This window comes from Fukomys damarensis, unplaced genomic scaffold, assembly GCF_012274545.1.
Source record: "Fukomys damarensis isolate Sample0158 unplaced genomic scaffold, DMR_v1.0_HiC HiC_scaffold_28, whole genome shotgun sequence".
Taxonomy (NCBI): domain Eukaryota; kingdom Metazoa; phylum Chordata; class Mammalia; order Rodentia; family Bathyergidae; genus Fukomys; species Fukomys damarensis.
In genome coordinates this window covers 13009089-13031366 of record NW_022900940.1, presented here as the reverse complement: position 1 = coordinate 13031366, position 22278 = coordinate 13009089, and the positions used below count along the sequence as shown (strand labels likewise).

The following is a 22278-nucleotide window of genomic DNA, read 5'->3' as shown; positions in this document are numbered from 1 at the left end:
AAAAAAAAAAAAAAAAAGATTACACAACAGATGTCATGCCCAACTCTAAAGTCTATCATATTTCCCAAAAGCCCAGTTTCTTGTTTCTACTCTAATCACCCCAGAGGCTACACTTCAAACAGCAGAGACTGCGAAATCAAAATGGAGACTGTCAGTTACTGCTTTTTCTTAGATGTCTTTTATATTTAGCATCTTGTGGGGGGAGGGATGGGTAGCAGTGGGAAGAGGAAAAGATAATATAGAGAAAGGAATTCACGAACCACAAAATTTCCATTCCAGGTTTCAATCTGAAGAATGTTTGCCTTCCCTGTTCTCTCAAGATAATAGGCAAAATCAATACAAATCAGGGAGAAAAGGTAGGTCTTAACTTCCATGGACACAAGTGGTTTAAAATAAAACCATATTAAGTAAAGCAATAAAAATTATTCTACATCTCAGCTCTCCTCAGCACATGAACGACAATGACACTGTCCAAAATTCATTCTGACGATGAAAACGATTTGGCTCATGTGAAACAGATGCACAGCCAATCTTCTTTTCTTCCAGACAAAGTCAGAGGCAAAAGAAACACTCAAGGAAATTTTTTTTAAAAATTTATTTTGTAAATGCATTTTTAACCACCAGAGAAAGATAAGTGTATTTAATGTTTAAATTCTTCTGTATCTACTGTGAAAATAAACAGCTATCAACTACTGAGCAGCTACCATGTCCCAAGTACTCTGTTAGGCTCTTTATTGGTATCATTTTTAATCCTATTGTCTTTGGAAGGAAAGAATTATTTCTACCATTCCATATAAGGAGACAGAAGATCAGAAAAACTGCATACTCTCTCAAGATCACTCAGCTTGCACAGGGGAGGAATGGAACTCAAATCTAGACCCATGGGTTTCATGTGTAGATTCTTACTTACAAACCATTTAAAGACAACAAGAGTAACAATATACTGTTTAATTATTTTCATACCATCAAATGATTCTGAATGACTCCTTCCCTTCTACTGTTTGTGAGTACTAGGCTGTAAGTACTAGGGATGAAAAGATAAAAAATAAGTAAAGCTGCCGGGCATGGCGGCGCATGCCTGTAATCCCAGCACTTGGGAGGTTGAGGCAGGAGGATTGCTTTGAGTTCAAGACCAGCCTGGACTACATATTGAGTTCCAGGTGAGTCTCAACTACATAGTGAGACCCTGTCTCAAAAAAACAAAAAAAAAAAGAGTAAAGCTTATTGAGCCCTTAACTAAGGGCTAGATGTCCTCAGCATTAAATTCTTATTTTTTAACTTTTGAATTTTATTTTTATTTTTGATCAACACATAATTATCATACATATTTCTGGAGTACAATCTGATGTTTCAATTCATGTATGCATTGCATGATGATTAAATCAAGATGATCAGCATATCCATCAATTTAAATATCTATCATTACTTCTGTTTTGTTTTTGGCAATACTGGTGATCAAACTCAGGGCCTCATGCATCTTAGGCAAGTAGTCAACCAGTGAGCTACATCTACAGTTCTTTATCACTGATTTCTTCCTGTTGAAAACATTCAAAATCCTTTCTTTTAGCTATTTTGAAATATGCAATGCAGTGCAAGCCAGTCATAGTGGCACACACTTGTGATACCAGCACTGAGGCAGGAGGACTAGCACCAGTTCAAGGCCAGCTTGGGCGACATAACAGGTTTAAGGCCAGCCTGAATGACACAGTTGAGCCTGACTCAAAAAAACCATATACATACACATACACATATACACATAAATGTATGTGTATGTATGTATGTGTGTGTGCATATATATATATATATATATATATATCACATTAAGTATAGTTATTCTATTGTACAAGAGGACACAACTTCTTTCTCCTAACTATAATTTTTTACGCATTAAACAATCTCTCTCTCTCTCCACTGCTGGTTCCTCCAGCCCCTAGTAACCACTATTCTACTCTCAACTTCTACGAAATCAACATTTTAGAATTCCACATATGAGGGAGGTCAGGCATTTGTTCTTCTATGCCTAGTTTATTTCACTTCACCTAATGTCCTCAAAATCCCTCCATGTTTTTACAACTGACAGGATTTCATCAAGTACTAAAGTTTTAACAAAATCTTCACAATAGCTTTAGGAAGTAAAGACTATTACCATATTCTACTTTACAGATGAAAAATTCAAGGATCATAGGAGTCAAGTAATTTGTTCAGGGTCACACAGGTAAGAATTAGTGGAACTTGGATTTGAATCCAAAAAGCCTGCTTCAAGGACCTATGCTATTCACCAGCAAAGTTGAGATCTAAAGAGAAGCACACAAAATTAGAACCCCAAAGTTGGAAGTCATGGGGAGCACCGTATCAACAGGACTTTGATTTCTATTTACTAAGAACAGGTTAAGATGGTTCTCAATATAGAAAATCTCTTGGCAAGGAAACAATGGAAGCAAGAGCAAACCCAAATGACTAAATGTAGCTCTGCTGATTGTTCAGATAAAGACTCCATTCCATTGGGCTGTTCGCTAACACCTCTCTCTTCCACGTGGGTTTGTGAAACTCCAGGGCGCAATGGCACTGCCAGGAAATGACTAGAAATGCCTTCAAATTGCCCAACTGCCCAATGCACAATTTCTAAACATCAAAATGAATTTAACTTCAAAACATACTTTTATCTGGAAAACCAGAAATCTCTTCTGAAAGAGAGATCATTTTTCTCCATTTTGGGAAAAAAAATTTTTAGGTATGCCATACCACAATTGAAGGGATGCTTTGAAAAAAATCTTAGAGAACCAAGACCTGTCATGTAAAGGTACAAGATCCCAGTAATGAATGTAACTGTACTGTTTACCTAGAATGTACCAAGAAACTCAATAAAAAGAAAAAAATCTTAAATATCTGTTGTTCATGGTGGAGCAACCAACCTCCCCAGCACTGCAGCAGCTTGCCCAGGTAGACCTGCCTAGGCTCCTCACCTGGGAACAGGGAACATCTGGTTCAGTACACAGAGGCTAGAAGTCCTGACCCACATCCACAAAGCCTGCAGCATAGCCTTTTTTGAACTGATTTTCCCTTAAGTACAAAGCATCTCATAACCTAGAAAACTTTTTTAAATTATGGAGGAATGCAGTCAACAAATCAAGTCACAGATATATGATCATCTGTAGAACCAGGCCAGGCCATAGAAGGACTTTGGTTGTTGCCAAACAGCCTCTATCAGACTGCTGCTTTTCATCTACAAGCAGTCCTTTTAAATATTTCACCAGCTATATATTCCAGCATTAGACACCTTTACGCTAGTTCCAGGAAAACATTATCTTTTCCAACTTCTCTTGTTATGGTGCTATTCAGTTGAATATTCTAACTGTGTATTCAAACAGCCACTGGCTCATTCCTGATAAAAACCTGCAGGACCTTATGTTAAGTGAAATAAGCCAGGCACTGAAAGAGAGATGCTGCACAATCTCACTTAAATAAGGAATCTTAAAAGAGTGGAACCAGTAGAGGCAAAGACTACAATGGTGGCTATCAGGGGCTGGGATGGGCTGGGAGGCTGAGGGGATGTGGCCAAAGGCAAAATTTCATTTAGATAGGAGAATAAATTCAAAAGATCTTCCTACAAACATGGTGACTACAAACAGCAACAATATAGTATATATTTTAATATGTCTAAGAGTTTAAGTGCTCTGACCACAGAAATGAAGAAATGCATACATTCCTCCACTTGATCCCAGGTGCAAAAGTTAAGCCTGACTAACTCTTCCCTGACCAATGAAGTTGTTAGTTTATAGTTCATACACTATTAACAGCATTTCTTAACTTCTTCTAGATAAGAGAATCACCTGGTAAGCTTTCAAAAACCCCAGTATTCAACTAAATCAGGATCCTTTGGGGTAGAACTCAGACATCAGTATTTTTAAAAATTCATCTGGTGATTTCCCTGTGCAGCCAAAATTGAAAACCAGACTCCTACTCCATCTGTGCCCCAGCCATAGGACCCCAGAAGAAGTACTTCATTCTCGGTGCATCAATCCCCTCCCTGAGCTAATGCAAGCAACATTCTCAACAAAGTGACTGGCAGAGTCAGTCAAACATGGAGTGGAGAATTAACTCTGAGTGACTGCATTATTGTGGTTGGATCAAGTCTTTCATTTCTGCTGCACTCAAAGCTTTATTTTGGAAGAAGAAAAAGGCAGCAGAGGCAACAGTTACCTTAGGTTGCTATTATCCAGGGACTATCTACATCAACAAGTTTTTGTTGTTGTTGTTGTTTTGGTAATAGTTTCCCTTAATCCTCAGGTGAAAACTTTCTCCTGATAGTCTCATGTCAACTGGATGCAACTCAACACCAAACATCTTCCCGATGGCTTCTATCTAAATGTCTACTCTCTTTTATTCTAATTTATTTAGCTTTCATACAAAAAGTCAGTTTTTAAATCATTCAGCAATAAGAACTTATAACTTCGATGACAAAATCTGTATGGCAAGACTTGAGCCCTTTGGGACTGAGGCCATGAGTCAAATATGTCACCCAGAGAGTTAATTTTCATTATATATTCTTGAGAAGCCTTTAAAATGCTAATGTCCCTACCTCAACCTCTAGAGATTAACTGCTCTAGAGTAAGACCCTAAGCATCTATTTAATGTTAAATCTTCCCCAGAACTGAGAGTCATTAACTACCATGACCACGACAAAAAACAGAAACAAAGGGCTCACTGTCTAAAATAGCAATGATATTTTAAATACCGTCTGTAGTAAACTCAGTTACCTTTCAAGAAAGACATCAAAGGCAAAAGGTCTAAGACAGACAACATTAGTAGGAAAGCTGCTCTACCAGTCTCTTTTAAGTCAAACCAAGAGCATGATCAAGAATGTCTCATTCCACCAGGAGGATCTAAGAATAGTAGAATCCCACATGGACAGGGAGATATGCTGGAAACAGCAAATGTTCCTTGTAACTAGATCCATTAAACCTATTTGTTTGGAAAAATCATCTGCACAAATGAAAAGCTTTGCTGAATTACCACTTACCAACTGGCATTTGATAGACAAATTAAGGACCTGATAAAAACTATCCTAGTCTTGATACCAATACTAAATTTGTCTACATATTTTTCAGGAAGTTATAAAGCCTTGAATTGAAAACATAGTTTAAAGAAGCCACATAAATTACCACTGGTTACCAAAAACCAAAGTCTATATACACCCAGCAACACCATTCATGAATGTGCAAGCGAGTCAAGATGACCACTTCAGAGAGGCCACCATCTTACCTCTGAATTTCTTAGGTGGATTATTAAGGTCTCCGGCTTCTGGCTGCACAACACAACGATCATCAACCAGGCTGCAAAGAAGACACAGATAAATGCTATAGCAAACCAAATCTGGCAAATAAAACCCTAAGCACTATGCAAAAAATCAAGTATCTCAGGGCTTTCCCTGTGTATAATTTAGGCTGTCACAGTCACCTGCCAGGGAACTATTTACAACAGAGATCTCCTATGCACAGACTTAAAACATAATCCAAAAGCCCCATGTTCCACTTTCAGGATGGAGCTACTGTTTTCTGTAGTTCCTTTACCCCGGTCCACATTCAGATCTGAGAACAATGTGCATCACTGCCAAAGTCAGAAGACACAGCAAACAGTTACTGTAGTCAACTAATCACAGCTGAGGAGCCAAGTGGCACCAGGGAGTTCAAGGGGTACTGCCAGGGCCCTAAAGCTGGTAAGAATAATATAACCTAAGGGCTTGTAAGAGAAGGAATGAAATAATACAGCCAAGAAACCAAGTGTGCCTGACATCACATGAAAACTACAGATAGAAAAGCCGTATTGGAATTATTGGAAAAGTAGAAACAGAGGAGGGAGGATGAAGAAAAGAGCATTTTCATATGGCAGGAACCCAGTGCAAATGTAGAAACAGAAGAGGGTCTGGAACTTTACAAATAATTAGTGAAGAAAGTATAAAAAAACTACAAACCAACAAGTCCCAAATTACATATTTAAAATCTTGATTGGTCCACTTAACTTGCACAATACTTTTAAGAAAAACACAACAAATATAATTTTGAACAGATGATGAAACCGAGACCCGAAGAAATTATATGACTTGTCCAAATTCTTAGAATTGGTATGGGAAGAACTGGCTCATTTTCCAAGTGGTCATGGAACTTGCTCCTAGCTAACATATTATGGTTTGGAGTATTTTTTCCCATTAATCTGTGGTGCCTCTTACCACAAAGGCAAGGTACTATTAAAACTTCAGTCTTTCCTCTTACTGCTCTTTCCTTCAAAATTCCCTCTCATCCCTGTTATGGTTTAGGTCTATATATCCCCCTAAAGCCTCATGTGATCATAGCCTTATGAATCTGGAGGTGATTGGATTATGGGTACTATAATTGACCTGCTATTAGGAGGTGGGGCCTGCTCAGAAGAGGCAAAGCCACACGAGCACGACCCAAAAGGGTATATTTCCCTTCCCAGCTCCTCCCCCTGCATGAGACACTCTCTCTGCTTCCTGGATGCTATGAGATGAGCAGCTTCTCCTCCACTATGCCCCTCTGCTATCCCATCTTGTTTTGGAGCCAGCTATAGATTAAAACCTCTATAAACTGTGAGCCAAAATAAACCTCTCTTCCTTTAAGTTTTGGGTGTCAGGTATTGTGTCTCAGCACAATAATGTGACTAAGACATTCCCCTAAAGTCTCACCCATCTTTTCAGACCCTGATTCTGAGTCTCACTTTCGCCACAAACCCTCACACCCTACACATAAGGCTTTCTGGTCCAGGGAACTCCCTTGCTTCATCTCCTGCTCCATCCTCTCAATGTCCCTGGCTGACAAAAGTACACTGGACTACAAGTTTCAAGAAGGCAGTATGCTCCCTGCTTTGCAGTCCAGAAGATGCCCAAGACTGTAGCTAAGAATCTATTTGATGGGTGACTCAGAATGTCCAAAAGAGCCCAAAAAGCAGTTTGTCTCCTTTAGCTTTAAAACACAAGACCTCACTGCTCATCAAGGAGAAGGACAGTGTGGCCAATAGTCTGAGACCTTTAGCAAAAATGAAGAGTATAACGTTTATATTCAAAGCCCCATCCCTGGCCCCTGTGAGTGTAAGTGCAGTAATAGCACCAAAGCTATCATAACACTTGAAAAGGTGGGGTCAGAATCCCACACGGGGCAGGGTTAATCATCAAGTTCTCAATCAGGGAGGAAGTAGTGGGAGAAAGGGCCCCACTTGAGTCTAGATTTTAGGTGGCACTCCCTAAGAGCAGCATGATGTAACTGTCATTTCAGTCCTCCTGGTCTGTTTCTTCATCTGTAAAATGAAAGAACTGGTTTTAAGAATTCTCAAGCAGGGAGATATATTCATCACTGTTTCCGAATATCCTGAGGACCCAGTCATCCCCAGGCTTACCTAACCCATGTTCAAGGAAAGAACCCAAGAACTTTTATTTTTAACAAATTTCAAAGGTGATTCAGAGACATATCACTGACTAGCACACACATACACAAGGCTCTTCAAGGCTCTGTTGGGAGTTCTAAAACTCAACGAGTCAATAAAGTAATGGAGATAACCACCATCCATCTATAGACACCAGGTTGCATAAAGACTGGCAGTCACTCACTGAGGCCATGACTGGGGATCCATAAACACTACACATATTAAAAGGAAGAAGTACTTTGAGAGGCCAAGTCAGGAGAACCACAGGTTCAAGCCCAGCCTGGGCAACTTAGTAAGATCTTGACTCAAAATATTAAATAAAAAAGGGCTAAGGATGCGGCTCAGGGAGAAGGCCCTGAAAGTTCAACCCCCAGTACCAAAAAATAAAAGACAAAAAAGGGATCAAATTTGGTTTTTCAAATCAATCTGAGCTAGCCTCAAATAAGTTCAAGTAGAAAGGGAAATAGTCATTTGAAATAAGTATTACAGACCAAAGTTTAAAAAGCAGTCATCCTGACTTTAAATGGGAGGGAGAAATCTCAACTGGTTTATAACACTTGGGGGAAACACATAAGGCAAAGAGTTTCGACATCATATAAATTTTCAAAATGGATTTCCTAAATAGGAGTGGTAGCCACTATAGTCCCAGCTACTTGGATAGCTGAGAAGGGAGCACTAAGTTTAAAGCCAGCCTAGACAATATAGTTAGACCCTGTCTCAAAACAAAAAGAGCTGGGAATGTAGCTTAATGGGAAAGCACCCACAGGTTCAACCTCAAGTACTTTACGGGGGGAAAAAAAGGAAGATTGGATATTCTGGAAGAAAAGGAGGAAGTAAAAGGAAGTACTAAGATTTCAGGGGCTCAGTGGGACTCAGTATGTGACTTGCATGCAAGAATGCCTGAGAGATTAGGGAAATAGGGTCCCTGAGGAAAAAAGAGCACATGTTTGCCAGAGAATCCAGACAGGGCTATGGGGAGACAGTAGGGTAGGGTGGAGGGAGCCAGGGAAGCGAGGAACTCCCTACAAAGACCAATAGCTGAAGAGACTCAAATCTCCTGAGCTATGAAAGCTTAGCCAAGCAAGTTACTGTACCTCTCCCAAGAACAGAGGTGCTGCCTCCTTACACAGTGATGACAGCAGAGCTCACCATGAAGGTCTTCAAGGATTTAAGAGTATGCCATAGGCACAGGACTTAGTACAATGCCTGACACACAGTGAACACCTACAGGGCTCATATATTGTTTACCGCTGCTGTATATTACCGTAGTCACTGCTGAAAAAATAAGAGGAGGGTAAAAAGCTCAACCATGAAGGATAGAAAAAGAAAAGAGCCATCCAAGAAGAAAAAAGGGGCAGAGAGAAATAAGTAGCAGGAAGCTTATCTGCTAAAAGCTATAGAAGATAAACTGATGGTAGGTCTGCAATGCAGGGAGATCAAATGTAGAAACCATCACTAGATTTGCCAATCAGGTAACTACAAATGACTTATTTTTGTCTTTTTCTTTTTTTGGTACCAGGTATGGAAGTTGGGTCCTTGTGCTTGCAAGGAAGGCAGCAGAACCACTGAGCTAAATCCCCGGCCCTAAAATGACTTATTTTTATTGGATAATGTTCAAAAACAAAATTTTCATACAGTGTGAATGGATGTCTAATTGAGATATAATTTGGAATCTGAAATAATTTCTACCTTAGGGGTGGAGTAACTTGAGTGAGTGTCTGGGAGTACTCACTCTGCATAAATACCAGAAAACAAACAAGTTTCAATGATAGTTACAATTAACAGGGAGATTCTGGTTGCCTTGAGAATAAGGTTTTTGGAGAAGCTGCTGGCCGGCCTCCCTGAAACCAGCTCTTGCCAAATTCAACAATACCACCACAGGCCTAACTACCCTGGTCCTACACAAAGACAATACAGATCACTGCTGACTATTCTAGAGTCTACTATCCTGACTCTCCATTCTGCTATTCTGCCTTTCATCTCTCATTTCCTTTCCTAGACAATAGAAATAGTAAGATAAGGGAGAAGACAATCAAAGGAATACATGATAGAATATATTTATATCCTAAAAGACAAAGATTGAAGAAAACACAAATAAATTCTGATTTATAGAACATTGTACAATTTGCAACTTTCAGCAACTGCATTTGGCAATTTAAAGTAGGAAAGGTTCTGCTTCAGAGAAGAGACATAAGCATCCAAGAAGTTAGTCTTTGCTTATCTTACACTTAAGGCACCATTTGAAAAGAAGAGCTTTACAAGACTAAGAACGCTTCTTTGGGTCTTTAAACATTAATCTTTAAATTTTAGTCCATATACTTAGCACTTTTCCTCTTTCATATGAAGAGTGAATAATAATAAATTTTAAATTAATAGAGTCCTAACTAATGACATCTTATTCTCTCAAAGCTGACAAAAGAAAGTGCTTTTGTATAACAGGTTAAACTTAGCCAACATGGGGTTTGCTGTTTGTGATCTTGACTGCCTTGAAAAAGCTGAGTAAAATGGTAATCTTTTCATCTTAAAAAAATCAGGGTTTTTACTAGTGCATATTAATTAAGCAGAATAATGGGTTTCATTGTTACATTTTCATAGATGCAAAACAGTTTGATCATACCCTCTTCCTCTATTTCCCTCCCTTACCTTCCTTTATCTACTCCCTATCCCCTTCCTCTTCTCTAAGAGTCTAAAAATCATAGTTTTTAGCTAGAAGTTATGATGTCTTAAACACATTCTGCTGCAACAGAAATCTCATGTTCTTACCCCAAGGTGCTGATAAATCCATTTGTCGATCCCTCCGCGTACAGAGAACAAATGTCTCCAATATGTAGGAAACTAGACATTTTGTCAGACATGTCTTTCTCGAAAATCCTAGACAAAGTAAAATATGCAAAATTGTTAGAAAAAACAGAAATGCTTGAAGAGGAAAAATGTCACCAAGAGTCAGCTTAGCTCAGTTTTCCAAAGCGCCTTGTTTAAAAGTCAAATTTAAACAGAAGTTTGACAGGCAGGCAATTCCACGAGCCAAGTAAGGGCATATGCAGCAACATTTTCCCATATAGTATTTAATTTCAGCATAGTCCAACCACAGTAACATCTGTCTGTAACCAAACCATACCTGAATTTGATTCGGCAAGTTGAGGACCCTCAATAATGAAGAGCAAATATAAAGGCTACAGGGAACTCAGCCAAGAACTCTGCAGTTATTAAGGAGTTGGAAACTCTGACTTAGGAAACATTAACATGTTCAATTTGCCTCAGGGAACATTAAGTCAGAAGGAAACACCTGGTAAAAAGCTTGGGCCTGGCAAGGCCATCCACCGGAGGCCAAGGTACCAAAGCAACAAAACGACATTAATAAAAGGAAACCTGGTAACAACCAGAAAGCCCCAGTAGCCTTTAAAAGTCAACAACTGTACACAATCTACCCAAATGCTACCAAAATGTACTTTCTCCTCCTTCATTAAGAAAAGCTTCCAGAGAGAAACCCATGGAGAGCACCTGGCTCACACCCTTCAGTAGCTGGGTAAGAGTAATAAAGTTCCCTGACCAGAATACTCTGAACCAGAAGCAGTCCTAGAAAATGCTTCTAAGTTCCAGGAAATCTCTACACAGCCCACAAATCATTAAACACACACATAAATATCAACAAAAATACTGAAATGATTCATAAAAACAGCTTTCATCGGGGCCATAAATATTGAGGAGTGGGAGCCAATTGTAAAAAGCTAAACTGACATTTAAAAAAAACAAAATTTCCGTTATGTGGGAAGACTGAGTGCTAGCGTGGACTGCAGCTCATTCTCCAATAGATCCCCTGCCACCTGGTGCATGGATGCAAGGACTAACAGAGGTCCCTCCCCCAACCCAGACTCCCTTAAACACCTGTTTATTCAGGATCCCCTCTGAAAAATCATTGCCCCCCTCCCCGCAAAAAAGCCACAAGACTTGTAATGATATGAAAAAATATTCTTTCCCCTTCTGCTGCTTTTTGGATGCCAAATTTTCATTTGGAAGAATTAGGCAGCAACGATCAGCAGAAAATTTTAAGAAGCATCCCCCTGCCTTAGCAAAACTTTTCAGTTGACAAAAACAAACCACTAACAATTAGTTCCCTACTCATGACATGCTACAGGGAGAAGCTAATTTTTCTCCCCAAACAACACAGATACTGCAAGAGATAAAGAACATTTCACTGAACACAATCTTATTTATAGAGGGAGGCAGCAACTGAGAATACAGAAAAAACTGTCAAACAAAAGAGTCATCATCTCTAAACTCAGAGCAAAGACATACAAAGAGCATGCTGAGGGACAACAGTCTGTCAAGTACTGTTCTCCGGAATTATTTCACTCACTGTCATTTCTTCCTAGTGAGATGTTATACCTAAAGGCAAGCCAAAATATTTTAACTCCACAAAGATGGCACCAATGGAAAACACCAAAGGCATTAACATTTCCCTCATGAGCTCATATTTAAAAAGTGTATCATAAGGGGCCAGAAAGTGCACTTCTGGATATGTACGAGTATGTGTGTGGCTGGCGGTGGTGGAGGTGGAGGTGCTGCTGCTTGGGTCCAAACCCAGAGCCTGTGCATGCTGCACAAGCACTCTACCACTGAGCTATGTCTTTAGTCCAACAGTGATATGAGTTTCAGTGATTAAAAAAGAGCAGGCCACTGAATGCACAAAATGATTTTTTTTCTAGCGTTGAAGGCTGAACCCAGGACTTTTTGCACATGCAACAAAAGTACTCTGTCACTGAACTACATTTTCAGCCCTTGAATCAAACAGTGGAACATAATGTGTTCAAAATTTGAGTTAGACCAAATTTGTGTGTGCACACTAGCCTCCCCAGAAGAACACTGGGAAATCACGAAATGTAACAGCAGGTATGAGGAACAGCCCCTCATCCCCTGAGAAACACTGTTTCTGGGCTTGCCCTTTGAATGGGCATTGGTCCCCCATAGACACCCGGCCAGCATAGAGCAGCAGCAGGGTCATTATTAACGGAGTGTCTTGCTTTAAGATTCCAGACCCTCAGAGCAAAGAACAACAAACAACTGTGTTGTAGAATGTGAAAGCATGATGTAACAATGTTACCCACAGCTGATAACTCTAAAAGATGTCTGGACGATGCATTTCTACAACAAGCCTCTGCATAACTTTCATTTTTAATTATAGTAGCTAACATCTGTCCAGCATTATCATGCCCACCATTGTGCTAAGGGCTTTATAAACATTCTCTTACTGAAAATTTACAACGACACCACTACAGCAGCACTACCATTACTGCCATTTTATTGTTGGGAAACTGAGGTTCAGAGAGGTAAAGATGCCCAAGTCATAGATAATTAGCAAATAGCAGGGCCAAGGTTACAGCCCAGATCAAGTTAGCTCTTCATTAACAATAACCCCTGGGACACAGGCTTAAATGTTAACAGTTCTTATTCTTGGGTGATTACACTGTAGAGAACTGCTTTACTTTACCCACAATTCTGTTTCCTAATTTTCTTCTGTGGTATTTCCTAATTTTTCTATCGTGGCCATGTAAAACTTTCATAAGTGAGAAAAAAAATATTAAGCATCTTGTTTCTCACCAATGTACTTATTAAGTAGACAAGATAACCGCGCAAATAACCTTTTAGCCACATTTTATCTTCCCCCCTGAAAAATCAGGCCAATACATTCACCACAGTTAATGATCCTTTAATTAGGCAATCTGCCGGGGTCCCAATAAAAAACAACCAAAAAGAGTAGGGGGATAGATTCCTTCCCAGGGCGATTGGGCAATGATTCCCCTCACAAAGAGCTAAAGGAGAAGAAACCTCTTCAGGAAACTTCTGAAAGTCTTCCCTGCCTACTTTAAGGAAGTAGAGTCCGAAGAGGAGGTGGAGGAGTTGCTGAGACCCTGGTGCAATTATCAGCAATGTCCTGGTAGAAAAACAAAGGCCAGGAAAGCCAAAATAATAGGTTCTGGGGCTGGAGGGGAGGAGGCCACCCGCAGAGTGATGGGCCTGGGAATAATCTTCAGGAAGACTTCCTGTTGTTCAGAAGCAGGGTGGGACAGCCACAGGCTAGTTATCTGATCTCAGACCATTTGTGCCTGCAAGCTTGTAGCAGCTGCCCTCAGAGCCTGTGTCAGTCACACAATGGGGGGTGGTGTGTGTGTGTGTGTGTGTGTGTGTGTGTGTGTGTGTGTGTGAGAGAGAGAGAGCGAGAGAGAGAGAGAGAGAGAGAGAGAGAGAGAGAGAGAGAGAGAAAACCAGAGCCCGGCCAACCTGCCATGGAGTCTCACCAATCTGAGACTTCCAACACTACAGGGGCACCCAGGGCTTACTTCTGGTAACAACCTATGCCCCTCACTTCCTGGCAAGCAGAAGCATCAAAACCCCCGCTCTGCACTTACCCACTGCAGCACATCAGGAGAGTTCCACAACTTCCCTAAGCCTTGGCTTCCCCAGCTATACCTTGGGTACAATAAAAGAATCTACACCAGCAGCTCACCATGAGGTTCAGCAACATGACATTCATCAAGCACTCAGCAAACCACTTTGCATGAAGTCAGGACGCCATTTATAAAAGCGATTACTATCAGATGACAGCTTCCACCACCACTTTGATGACAGCAGCACCGGTGAAAATAGTATCCTTCCACAGTGGCTTTACAAGAGCAGAGAAAAGTATAGACAGCTGCCCTTGGAAGGTGTTCCTTCAGGTAATTGCTGCAACAGCTTTGTGGAACTTCTCGCCACCTTTGCTCTCCACTGAAACTTCTCCTGAGTAACGTGTCAAGAAAAGAGATATCTGATTCTATTCCTACGTAAGGACCAAATGAGAAACCCAAGGTGGTGACCTTCAGCATCTGTGCTGCTGTCTGCCTTCTCTACTCCATCCTTGTATCTTCTCTCAGGCACTCTGCTGGCTCCAGCTACCTCCACATGAGGAGGATTCCCAAATCTGTACCTCACAGCCAAGAGCTGCTAGGGTTCTGTTTCTTTCTGCCCACAGATCTCAATGTGCCAAAAATAATTAATCTGCCTTCCCAACCTGCTTCTTTTCCACACACATTTCTCAGCGCCACGACCAGCCTAGTGATACTTCCAGGCTCCCTTCTCTTCTTGTCATGGCCACAGAGTTTTGTCCATGCATTTTCCTCAAGCCTAGGATACTTGCATCTCTATCTCATCCTTTTCTCTAACGAAAGGCAAGCCCCTCTCCAATCTGAATGCCTTTACCATCTCCACCAAGAAATCTTACCCAGCCTCCCAGATGAAGACAAATCCACTCTCACTAACTCTCTGCCCCATGGATCTCCCTTTCCCAACCTTCACCTCAGTGAAAGTTCACACTTGCATGATTCCTGGCTGACACCCTCACAGGACACATTCACAGGACCCCCTTACAAGATTCTAGAGATCCATTCTGAGATGTTTTGTACACAGAGATGTGTTTCCAACACCAATGCTCAGTAAATACTTGTCAAAAGAATAAAGAAGTTGAATTAAACATCAAATATCACTGCTTTTAAATCCTTATTAATCCTGCCTCACCTCCACCCAAGCCTGCCAGTTATCATTTAACTAAACTCTACAAAGCCTTCGTATTCACAGATGCCATCTTAAGCTACTCTGTACATAAAAACCAGAATGATCTCTTACAAACTTCAACATATCATCCCTCTGCTTAAAATATTTCAAAACCTCTTCAAGGCTCTCCATGATCTTGCCCTACCTGCCTCTTCCTCTGCACCTCTCCTTTCTCTTCCTCCACCCACATAAATGTCTTCCCAGCCCCTGAACATGTACACTTCTCTGCCCTAAGCCTTTGTATACACTGTGCCTGCTGCGTAAGACGTTCGGCTCCCTCTGCATCACAGCACTTGTAGCTAACTCTCTCATAGCTTTACAGCCCCCACATGAAGTCCCCAACACACTTCTCTATTTAGCACCTTGGTCAACCTATCTAAGCTCACCACCTCTGTCCTAGCCTTGCTTATCCACTTTTTGCTTATTCACTTGTCTTCACTGACTAACAAACTCATGAAGGCAACAACCATTGCCACTGTCTTGTCTTCTTCCCTACCAGAACATCCAGAATCTGTTAAAGTGCCTGGGACACAGCAAGCGTGGGTTCCATGAAAATGTAGTGCCATCCCTTCTATTGCCTAAGTTGACTGTTTTCTAAAATGAATTAAAGTAAACCTTATACTACTGGATCAAGGATAAAGAATATAGACCTCTGGTCCCTTTTCAGCATACAGTAGACCCTTGACTTAGCAATTCTACCAGTTTCCGAGGGCTGGTTGTAACACAAGTTGGTTGTAAGTCATTACAGCTGAGATCTGGATGTTTACCTGGGTACATGCTATAGATAACAAGAGGCAGATAAATCTTCCATTAGCCTCTTTGACCAAAGTTGTTCGTACGTCAGGCAGGTCCTAACTTGAAGGTCCACTGTATTTCTATGACAAAAATAGGATCAAGAAACAAAATCTATAAACTTTATCCTTGCAAAGCTACTCTTTTATACCCACTCACCATCTTCCTCCTCTCCATAGTCTAAACTGCCTTATGAATACTAAAAAGAGAGGACCCTTGGAAAGGCAGACTCAGAAGGCCTTAGTGCAACTTCCAGGTGCATCAGTTACCAGCTGGATGTCCTTGGGCAACATACACAGCTTCTCTGAAGCTCACCTCCTTTACAAGTAAGGAGAAGACAATCCTTGGTATCCTTCAGGGTTAAGAATAAATTAAATAACCTACATAAGGTACTCAACACAATACCTATCCTTTACTAAGTGTTCATTTTTATATTTTTAATAAGACTGAAATGAACGCATTTACTTTTATCTCCTCAAAGTTTTTCTTCACCTCTCCCCTGATCGTGTGATTCCTCCGCTTGAAATACATTTCTTACACGATCGCCATCACCAGGAATATATGTGAAGAAACAGGGGCCCCAGAAATATTTAAATCCTCTGGGAGCTCATGAGGCAACCAATTTGGAGACAGCACATACCAGGTACACTGCTTTTCAAGGCACAAATTCACAGTACCCAAAAGGGCCAAAGCAAAACTCGACCTCCTTTTCTTGCAACATCAAACCAGGTCCCCTGCTGGGAGGGAGGATAGTGAAAACCTCTTCAAAGGGATGAAAATTCAATTATTTAGAACCTCTCCTACTTTACTGTTAAAAACGGGACTGGGGGTGGGGAGGCTCAGTGGTTCCACTACCTGCCTCACAAGGCAAGCGCAAGAGCCAGAGTTCAATCCCTGGTAACAACAACAAAAACAGGACAAAAGCACAGCCTCACTGAAAAAGAAAAGTGTTCATTTAATTTTAAGCAGTTCAAGATAGCTTTTGGATTTTTTTTTCCCCTAAAAGCGTTGACAATGGCAGAAAACTTACTATAATTTTTCTTATTATTTCTCCTTAAATACCTTAAATAAATTCACATTTTCCTTAAAAAAAAATACACATAATTTTGCCTATACACAACTCAGAATTTAAATTTAGGAATTCTGGGAGCCAGGGGTTTGGTTTAGTGGTTGTGCTGCCTGCCTCACAAATGTAAGGGGGCCCAAGTTTGATGCCCGGTACCGAAAAAATAAATAGATAAATAAATAAAAGTTGGGAACTCCTAAACTAAGACATCACCTAAGGTATCACAGGTCACTTGATCTTCACCAGTGGACAGATGGGAAGAAATTGGAAGGTGACTTTTACACCAATTAAAGGACCTCAAAACCACAAACCTGCAGATATTTTTTACCAAGAACAGCAAGTCTCTTGTTTAAATGAGGGCCCCTGGCCACTGAGGCTGAACAGTCAGTAAGGAGATTTAGAGGAGTCTCGTGACAGTTTGACCATGCCCTGCCAAGCATAGGAGTCAGGCACCTGGTCATTAGGGGTGCACTCCAGGACATCATTCACTTCCCAAGGACAAAGCTTCTTGTGGCTACTCTACCACCCATTACTTCCACAGTTAAAATCACATATATATCACCAAGACACACACAAAATACTCCCCAGAGGCCTAAAGTGCAATCACTCTTAAAGAGTTAAGCTAGAAAGAAAGAATGGAATGGAATGTGTCTTTTGTTACTACTAACAGCTGCCACCTTGATTCCTGTAACACCACTTGTGACACAAGGAAATTTTGATGGTTAAGATACAACTCCACCTGCAGCCAAAAGCTACAAGAAGAATCAAGTGAGGACTGCAGACTAATAGCAGTCAAGGCAGTTGCATTTGAAGCCATTATTTTCAGAGAGGAACCTATGCTTGACAGACTTCTCCCACTAAAAATTTCTGGCCTACCTGGTACTACCTTGCTCATCAGAAAACGATGAACACAAGACAAGTACCACTAGCTTCCAAGTTCTCGGTGTTCCTTTGCGTTTCAGCAGGAGCTTTAGTGAGGAAGCAATGTCCTTTTGCAGAGCAGATGAAAAGCATCCACTTCTGCACAAGACAGATCTGATACCATACCCAAACTTAGCTGCATCCTGTACTGAAGGCTTCAGCTTCTCCTTCTCTCAAATATTCTAAGACACCACCCAGACCTGCAAATTACCTATTCCCATGAGCCCTGGCTCTCCATGGGGTTCCCAAAAACCCTTTAGGGGTAATTTCAAGGTCAAAACTGTTTTCCTAACATCAAACATTATCTGCCATTCTGCTCAGTGTCTTGTGTATATGTGTGTGTGTGTACAGTGGAGTTTTCCAGAGGTAGAAAAACATGTCCAACAGACTGAAGGCAGACAGATAGTTACTGTGCAAATCTTCCATTAAGTCAAATCTCAAAATGAAGGTGAAACACCACTCTTCTCACTAAAAAAAAATTTTTTTTGGAAAATAGTTATTTTTCATTTAAAAAAAAAAGATGTTGCTATGTTAACATATTATTTTCTCAGTAATGACTTAGTGTTAATAATTAGAAGGATAAAAATAGACAGATGCAACTCACATAAATAGAGGTATGTGAGGTTCTCCAACAGTTTTTAAGTATGTAAAGAGCTCCTGAGATCCACAAGTCTGAAAATGCTGCTATGAATCTTCTTTGAGATTTACTCTGGCATCGCTAGGACTCATACTGCATAAAAACTTGAAAATCAGGTATAACTGTAAAACGTTCAAAACACAACTGAATAGCCAGGGCTTTAGAGAGTGGACCCCTCAACCTGAAACTTATTTCTTCCATTTTATTCAGCACACTAACTGATACTATAAAATGTCACCACTATTTCAGGCACTGGAGATACAGGTCAAAACCAGACAAGGTTCCTGTTCTCATGAAACACAAATTCCAGTGAAGGTAAACAAACAAGGTAAAACAAGCAAGGCAAATGAATTGTGGTAAGCATACATTAATAATTAAAATTTGGCGATACACAATCAACAACTTAATTTTGGCTGGTCAGAAAAAAACAAGATGAGACATTTAAGCTAATACCTGAAAGCTAACACAGAGGTAGAGGTAGTCACACCAAAAAAAAAAAAAAATCAGATGGAAGAGCATTTTGAGCATAGAAAACAGCTGTTACAAAGGCTATATGGCAGAAAAGAGCCTGCCAAGTTCAAGAAACAGAAAGCTGGCCACAAAGTCTGCAGCATTAATGAAAAAGAGACCAAGGTACAAGGTCAGGTCAGAGAAAAGGGATGGTAGGGCCAGCTGGATGTCTTCACAAGCTAGAGTTAAATATCCCCCTCCACTCCCCATGCTGGGAATAGAACCCAGGGCTTTGCACACTGTACCACTGAGCCACACCCCCAGCCTCACATTTACCTTTTATCTTAAGTGTAACAGAAATTCGATGGCCTCTACCAACTTACTTTTCTGGTCGTTTAAGAGGCTTGCCTCATAAAATTATGCCAAGGATTAAATGAGAGAAAGAAAATATGCTTTCTAAGTGATGTTTTACCTTCTAACTTCTGTTTTGTTTTCTATTCTTGTGAAGTACTGCTTCCAAATATCTTAAGGCCTACAATCAGTTGAAGATCAGCCCTACCAACCAGCAAGGACAAATGACAAGCAGATGTAAAAAGGGACACATTATGAGATGCACTTGTCTGAATGTGTCAATCCAACTCTAGCAGGTTCTCCTCACTATTCCTAAAAATACTGGAACCTGGCACAGCAAGGTAAAAACGGATGGCTACATCACACACAGGCAGCGCTCCGTGTCTATTTTTCAGTCACTAAGCTTCACCACCTGGCCCCCAACCACAGTGCATCCGGACATTCTGCTGTAAACTGTAGCCAGTGAAAATCCATCAGCCTTCCCTGTCCTTTCTTGGCATGTCCACATTACATCCACTCTCAAAAAACAAAGTCCCTTGCCAAAGTCCTTTAGCACTGATTTTAGCACTGTTGGTTTTTAAAAATAATAAAATCAAACAGGTTCTTTTAAAGTTGTTAGTAAAGACAGTGCTTATGTGTGAAAGCTGAAAGGCCCTTGGCAATCCAAGAGGCCATAAGGAAGCTACCTCTCAGAAATGTGGACAAAAACCAATACAAAAGGCACCACTTCACTTTTAGGTCAAGCAGGCCCCAGTGAGAGGGCTTACAATGGATCAATCTCCTGGGAAGAGGCCAAGGAAATTCCCTCCAAAGGAGCATAAGTCTCCTTACAAAACCCTCACCCAGAAACATACAGTAAAATGGCTGTAAATACAGGGTAGAGAAAACCCAACACATTTATAGTTGACTCTTCCAAAAGACAGAAAAAAAAAGCTTTTTTTTTTTCCAACAGTCTTTGTTACTAGGCACTCTTGGGGTTAATTTCGGAGCTTCCTTTGAGCAAAGATGCTTGCTGATACCATATATTATGAAAGGATGAGCAGCAGTACATTTCTGAGCTGGATGAACACTTACCTTTCCAACCACAGACATTTAACTAAAGCCCCGTTTTTTCTCCTTGTCCCATTAGCTGCTAATCAGACCATCTTCAGAAATATAGCACATCGCTGGCACAGATCAGGCAATGTATTGTAAAAAATACTTCTGTCACAGCATAGAAAATTTATGTTCTACTTTCGTTTTCAAGCAGATCCAAGGAAGTCACCAACTCAAGAGTTTCAGCTTTAAGTAGGATCCATCTTCATGACAATCTCAGAAGGAGTGACTGTAAATCTTAAATTCAGAACAATTTTCTACTGGTTTTTTGAGACAGGGTCTCACTACGTAGTTGAGACTGACCTGGAACTCACTATGTAGTCCAGGCTGGTCTCAAATTCACAGCAATCCTCCTGCCTCAGCCTCCCGAGCACTGGGATTACAGGCGTGAGCCACCACGCCCAGCCTAAATTTTCTACTTTAAATGTTGCTCAAAGTATCACACATGTGCACATACACACCTGCTATTCTCAAATCAGATACGTCTCTACAAAGACTTATTCTTCAAAACAAGATGCCAACAACTAACAACATCTGCTCTTCTGTCTCCCTCCCTCAAGACCAAAGTAAGAGAAATCAATCAAAAGTTCAAAATTAGGTAGTTGAGGAACATAAGAGTTGGTGGGCAGAGAGCAGTTAGCCAAAATTTGTTTTATAGGTAGAAAAATCGACCAAAAAAAAAAAAAACAACCAGAGGTTCAGCAGTTTCTTGGGGATCACAGAGCTGATTAGTGGCTAAAGGTAGACCATAGGGCCTCAAATACTGAAACTGAAACTGGCACAGTGGGAGGTAGGAATAGTATACCTAAACCGCAAAGAACCAGCAAATCAAGTTAGGTCAATATCTCAGAAAGATAAGTCTGGAAAATTGACTCTAGGACAGAATTTCTCAACCTTGGCACTCCTGACATTTTGAAGCAAACAGTTCCTTGTCATGAGAGTCTTTTTCCTATGTACTATAGTATGGTAAGTAGAATCCCTGGCCTCTACCCACCCAAAGCTAGCAGGACACCTCATCCACCCCTCCCAAATGTGAAAACCAAAACTATCTCCCAACAATGTCACATGTGCCCTGGAAAGTAAAATCATCCCTACTAGTTAAGAAACACTGCCCTGGGGCACAAGTTTCCTTTATGTATGTATGTATGTATGTATGTATGTATGTATGTGTTTTTTAATCTCTAAGATGCCTTGCAAGCATTTACCATTATACAAGCTGGTAGCAATGACCCAAAGCAAGTATTTTTATACCTTGGCTACAAAAAAGAGGAAACAGTCACACAGATGTTTCATGTTTTGCCTGTACCTGAGAAGCAGTCAATATTGGGTTTTTGGGAGCCTCCATTCTGAGGCTCAGCAGGGCAAGACCGGAGCCACCTGACAGCAGTTTTGTTTCACTACCTTATTCTTACTTCTTCTCCCTTTCACAAACACTAACCATTTGCCAAGTCTCAGGCCTTCAAGAGCTGTACTGGGCCTATCTCAAAAACCATAAAAGGGAACTTAATTTATTTCTACATAGTCTTCACATCACAGTCCACAGCAAAGGGCTTTTTCAAAGCAATGTGCCAATTTAAAAAATATTTAATCAGCACAGAGGTACAAAAATCAGATTCTGCCGGGCATGGTGGCACACACCTATAATTCCAGCACTGAGAGGCTGGGGCAGGAAGATCTCAGGTGAAAGCCAAGCCTGGGCAACTTGGCAAGACTCTGCCTCAAAATGAGAAAATGATAAGGGCTGCAAATATAGTTCAGTGTGGAGGCCCTGTGTTAAATCCCCAGTACTCCTCTCCCAAATATTCTTTGAGAAGCAGCCTACCATCTTTATTTGGGTTTTTTTGTTTGTTTGTTTGTTTGTTTGTTTGTTTGTTTGGCGATGGGTCTCACTATGTAGTTTGGACTGCTCTGGAACTCACTGTGTAGCCCAGGCTGGTCTCGAACT

The 22278-nt window shown here is 40.7% G+C and overlaps 1 protein-coding gene across 8 annotated transcripts in view; it reads right to left on the bottom strand.

The window, feature by feature from the left end:
- Itpr1 (inositol 1,4,5-trisphosphate receptor type 1) overlaps positions 1-22278 on the bottom strand; it is a 342964-nt gene that overhangs the window by 310798 nt on the left and 9888 nt on the right. For all 8 annotated transcript variants that reach the window (XM_033757082.1, XM_019205188.1, XM_010608720.1 and 5 more), the window contains exons 3-4: positions 10198-10305; positions 5263-5333 (exon numbers count right to left, since the gene is read on the bottom strand). In XM_033757082.1, the coding sequence (XP_033612973.1) occupies positions 5263-5333; positions 10198-10289 (163 nt within the window). In that variant the 5' untranslated portion in view covers positions 10290-10305. The remainder of the gene's footprint in view (positions 1-5262; positions 5334-10197; positions 10306-22278) is intronic.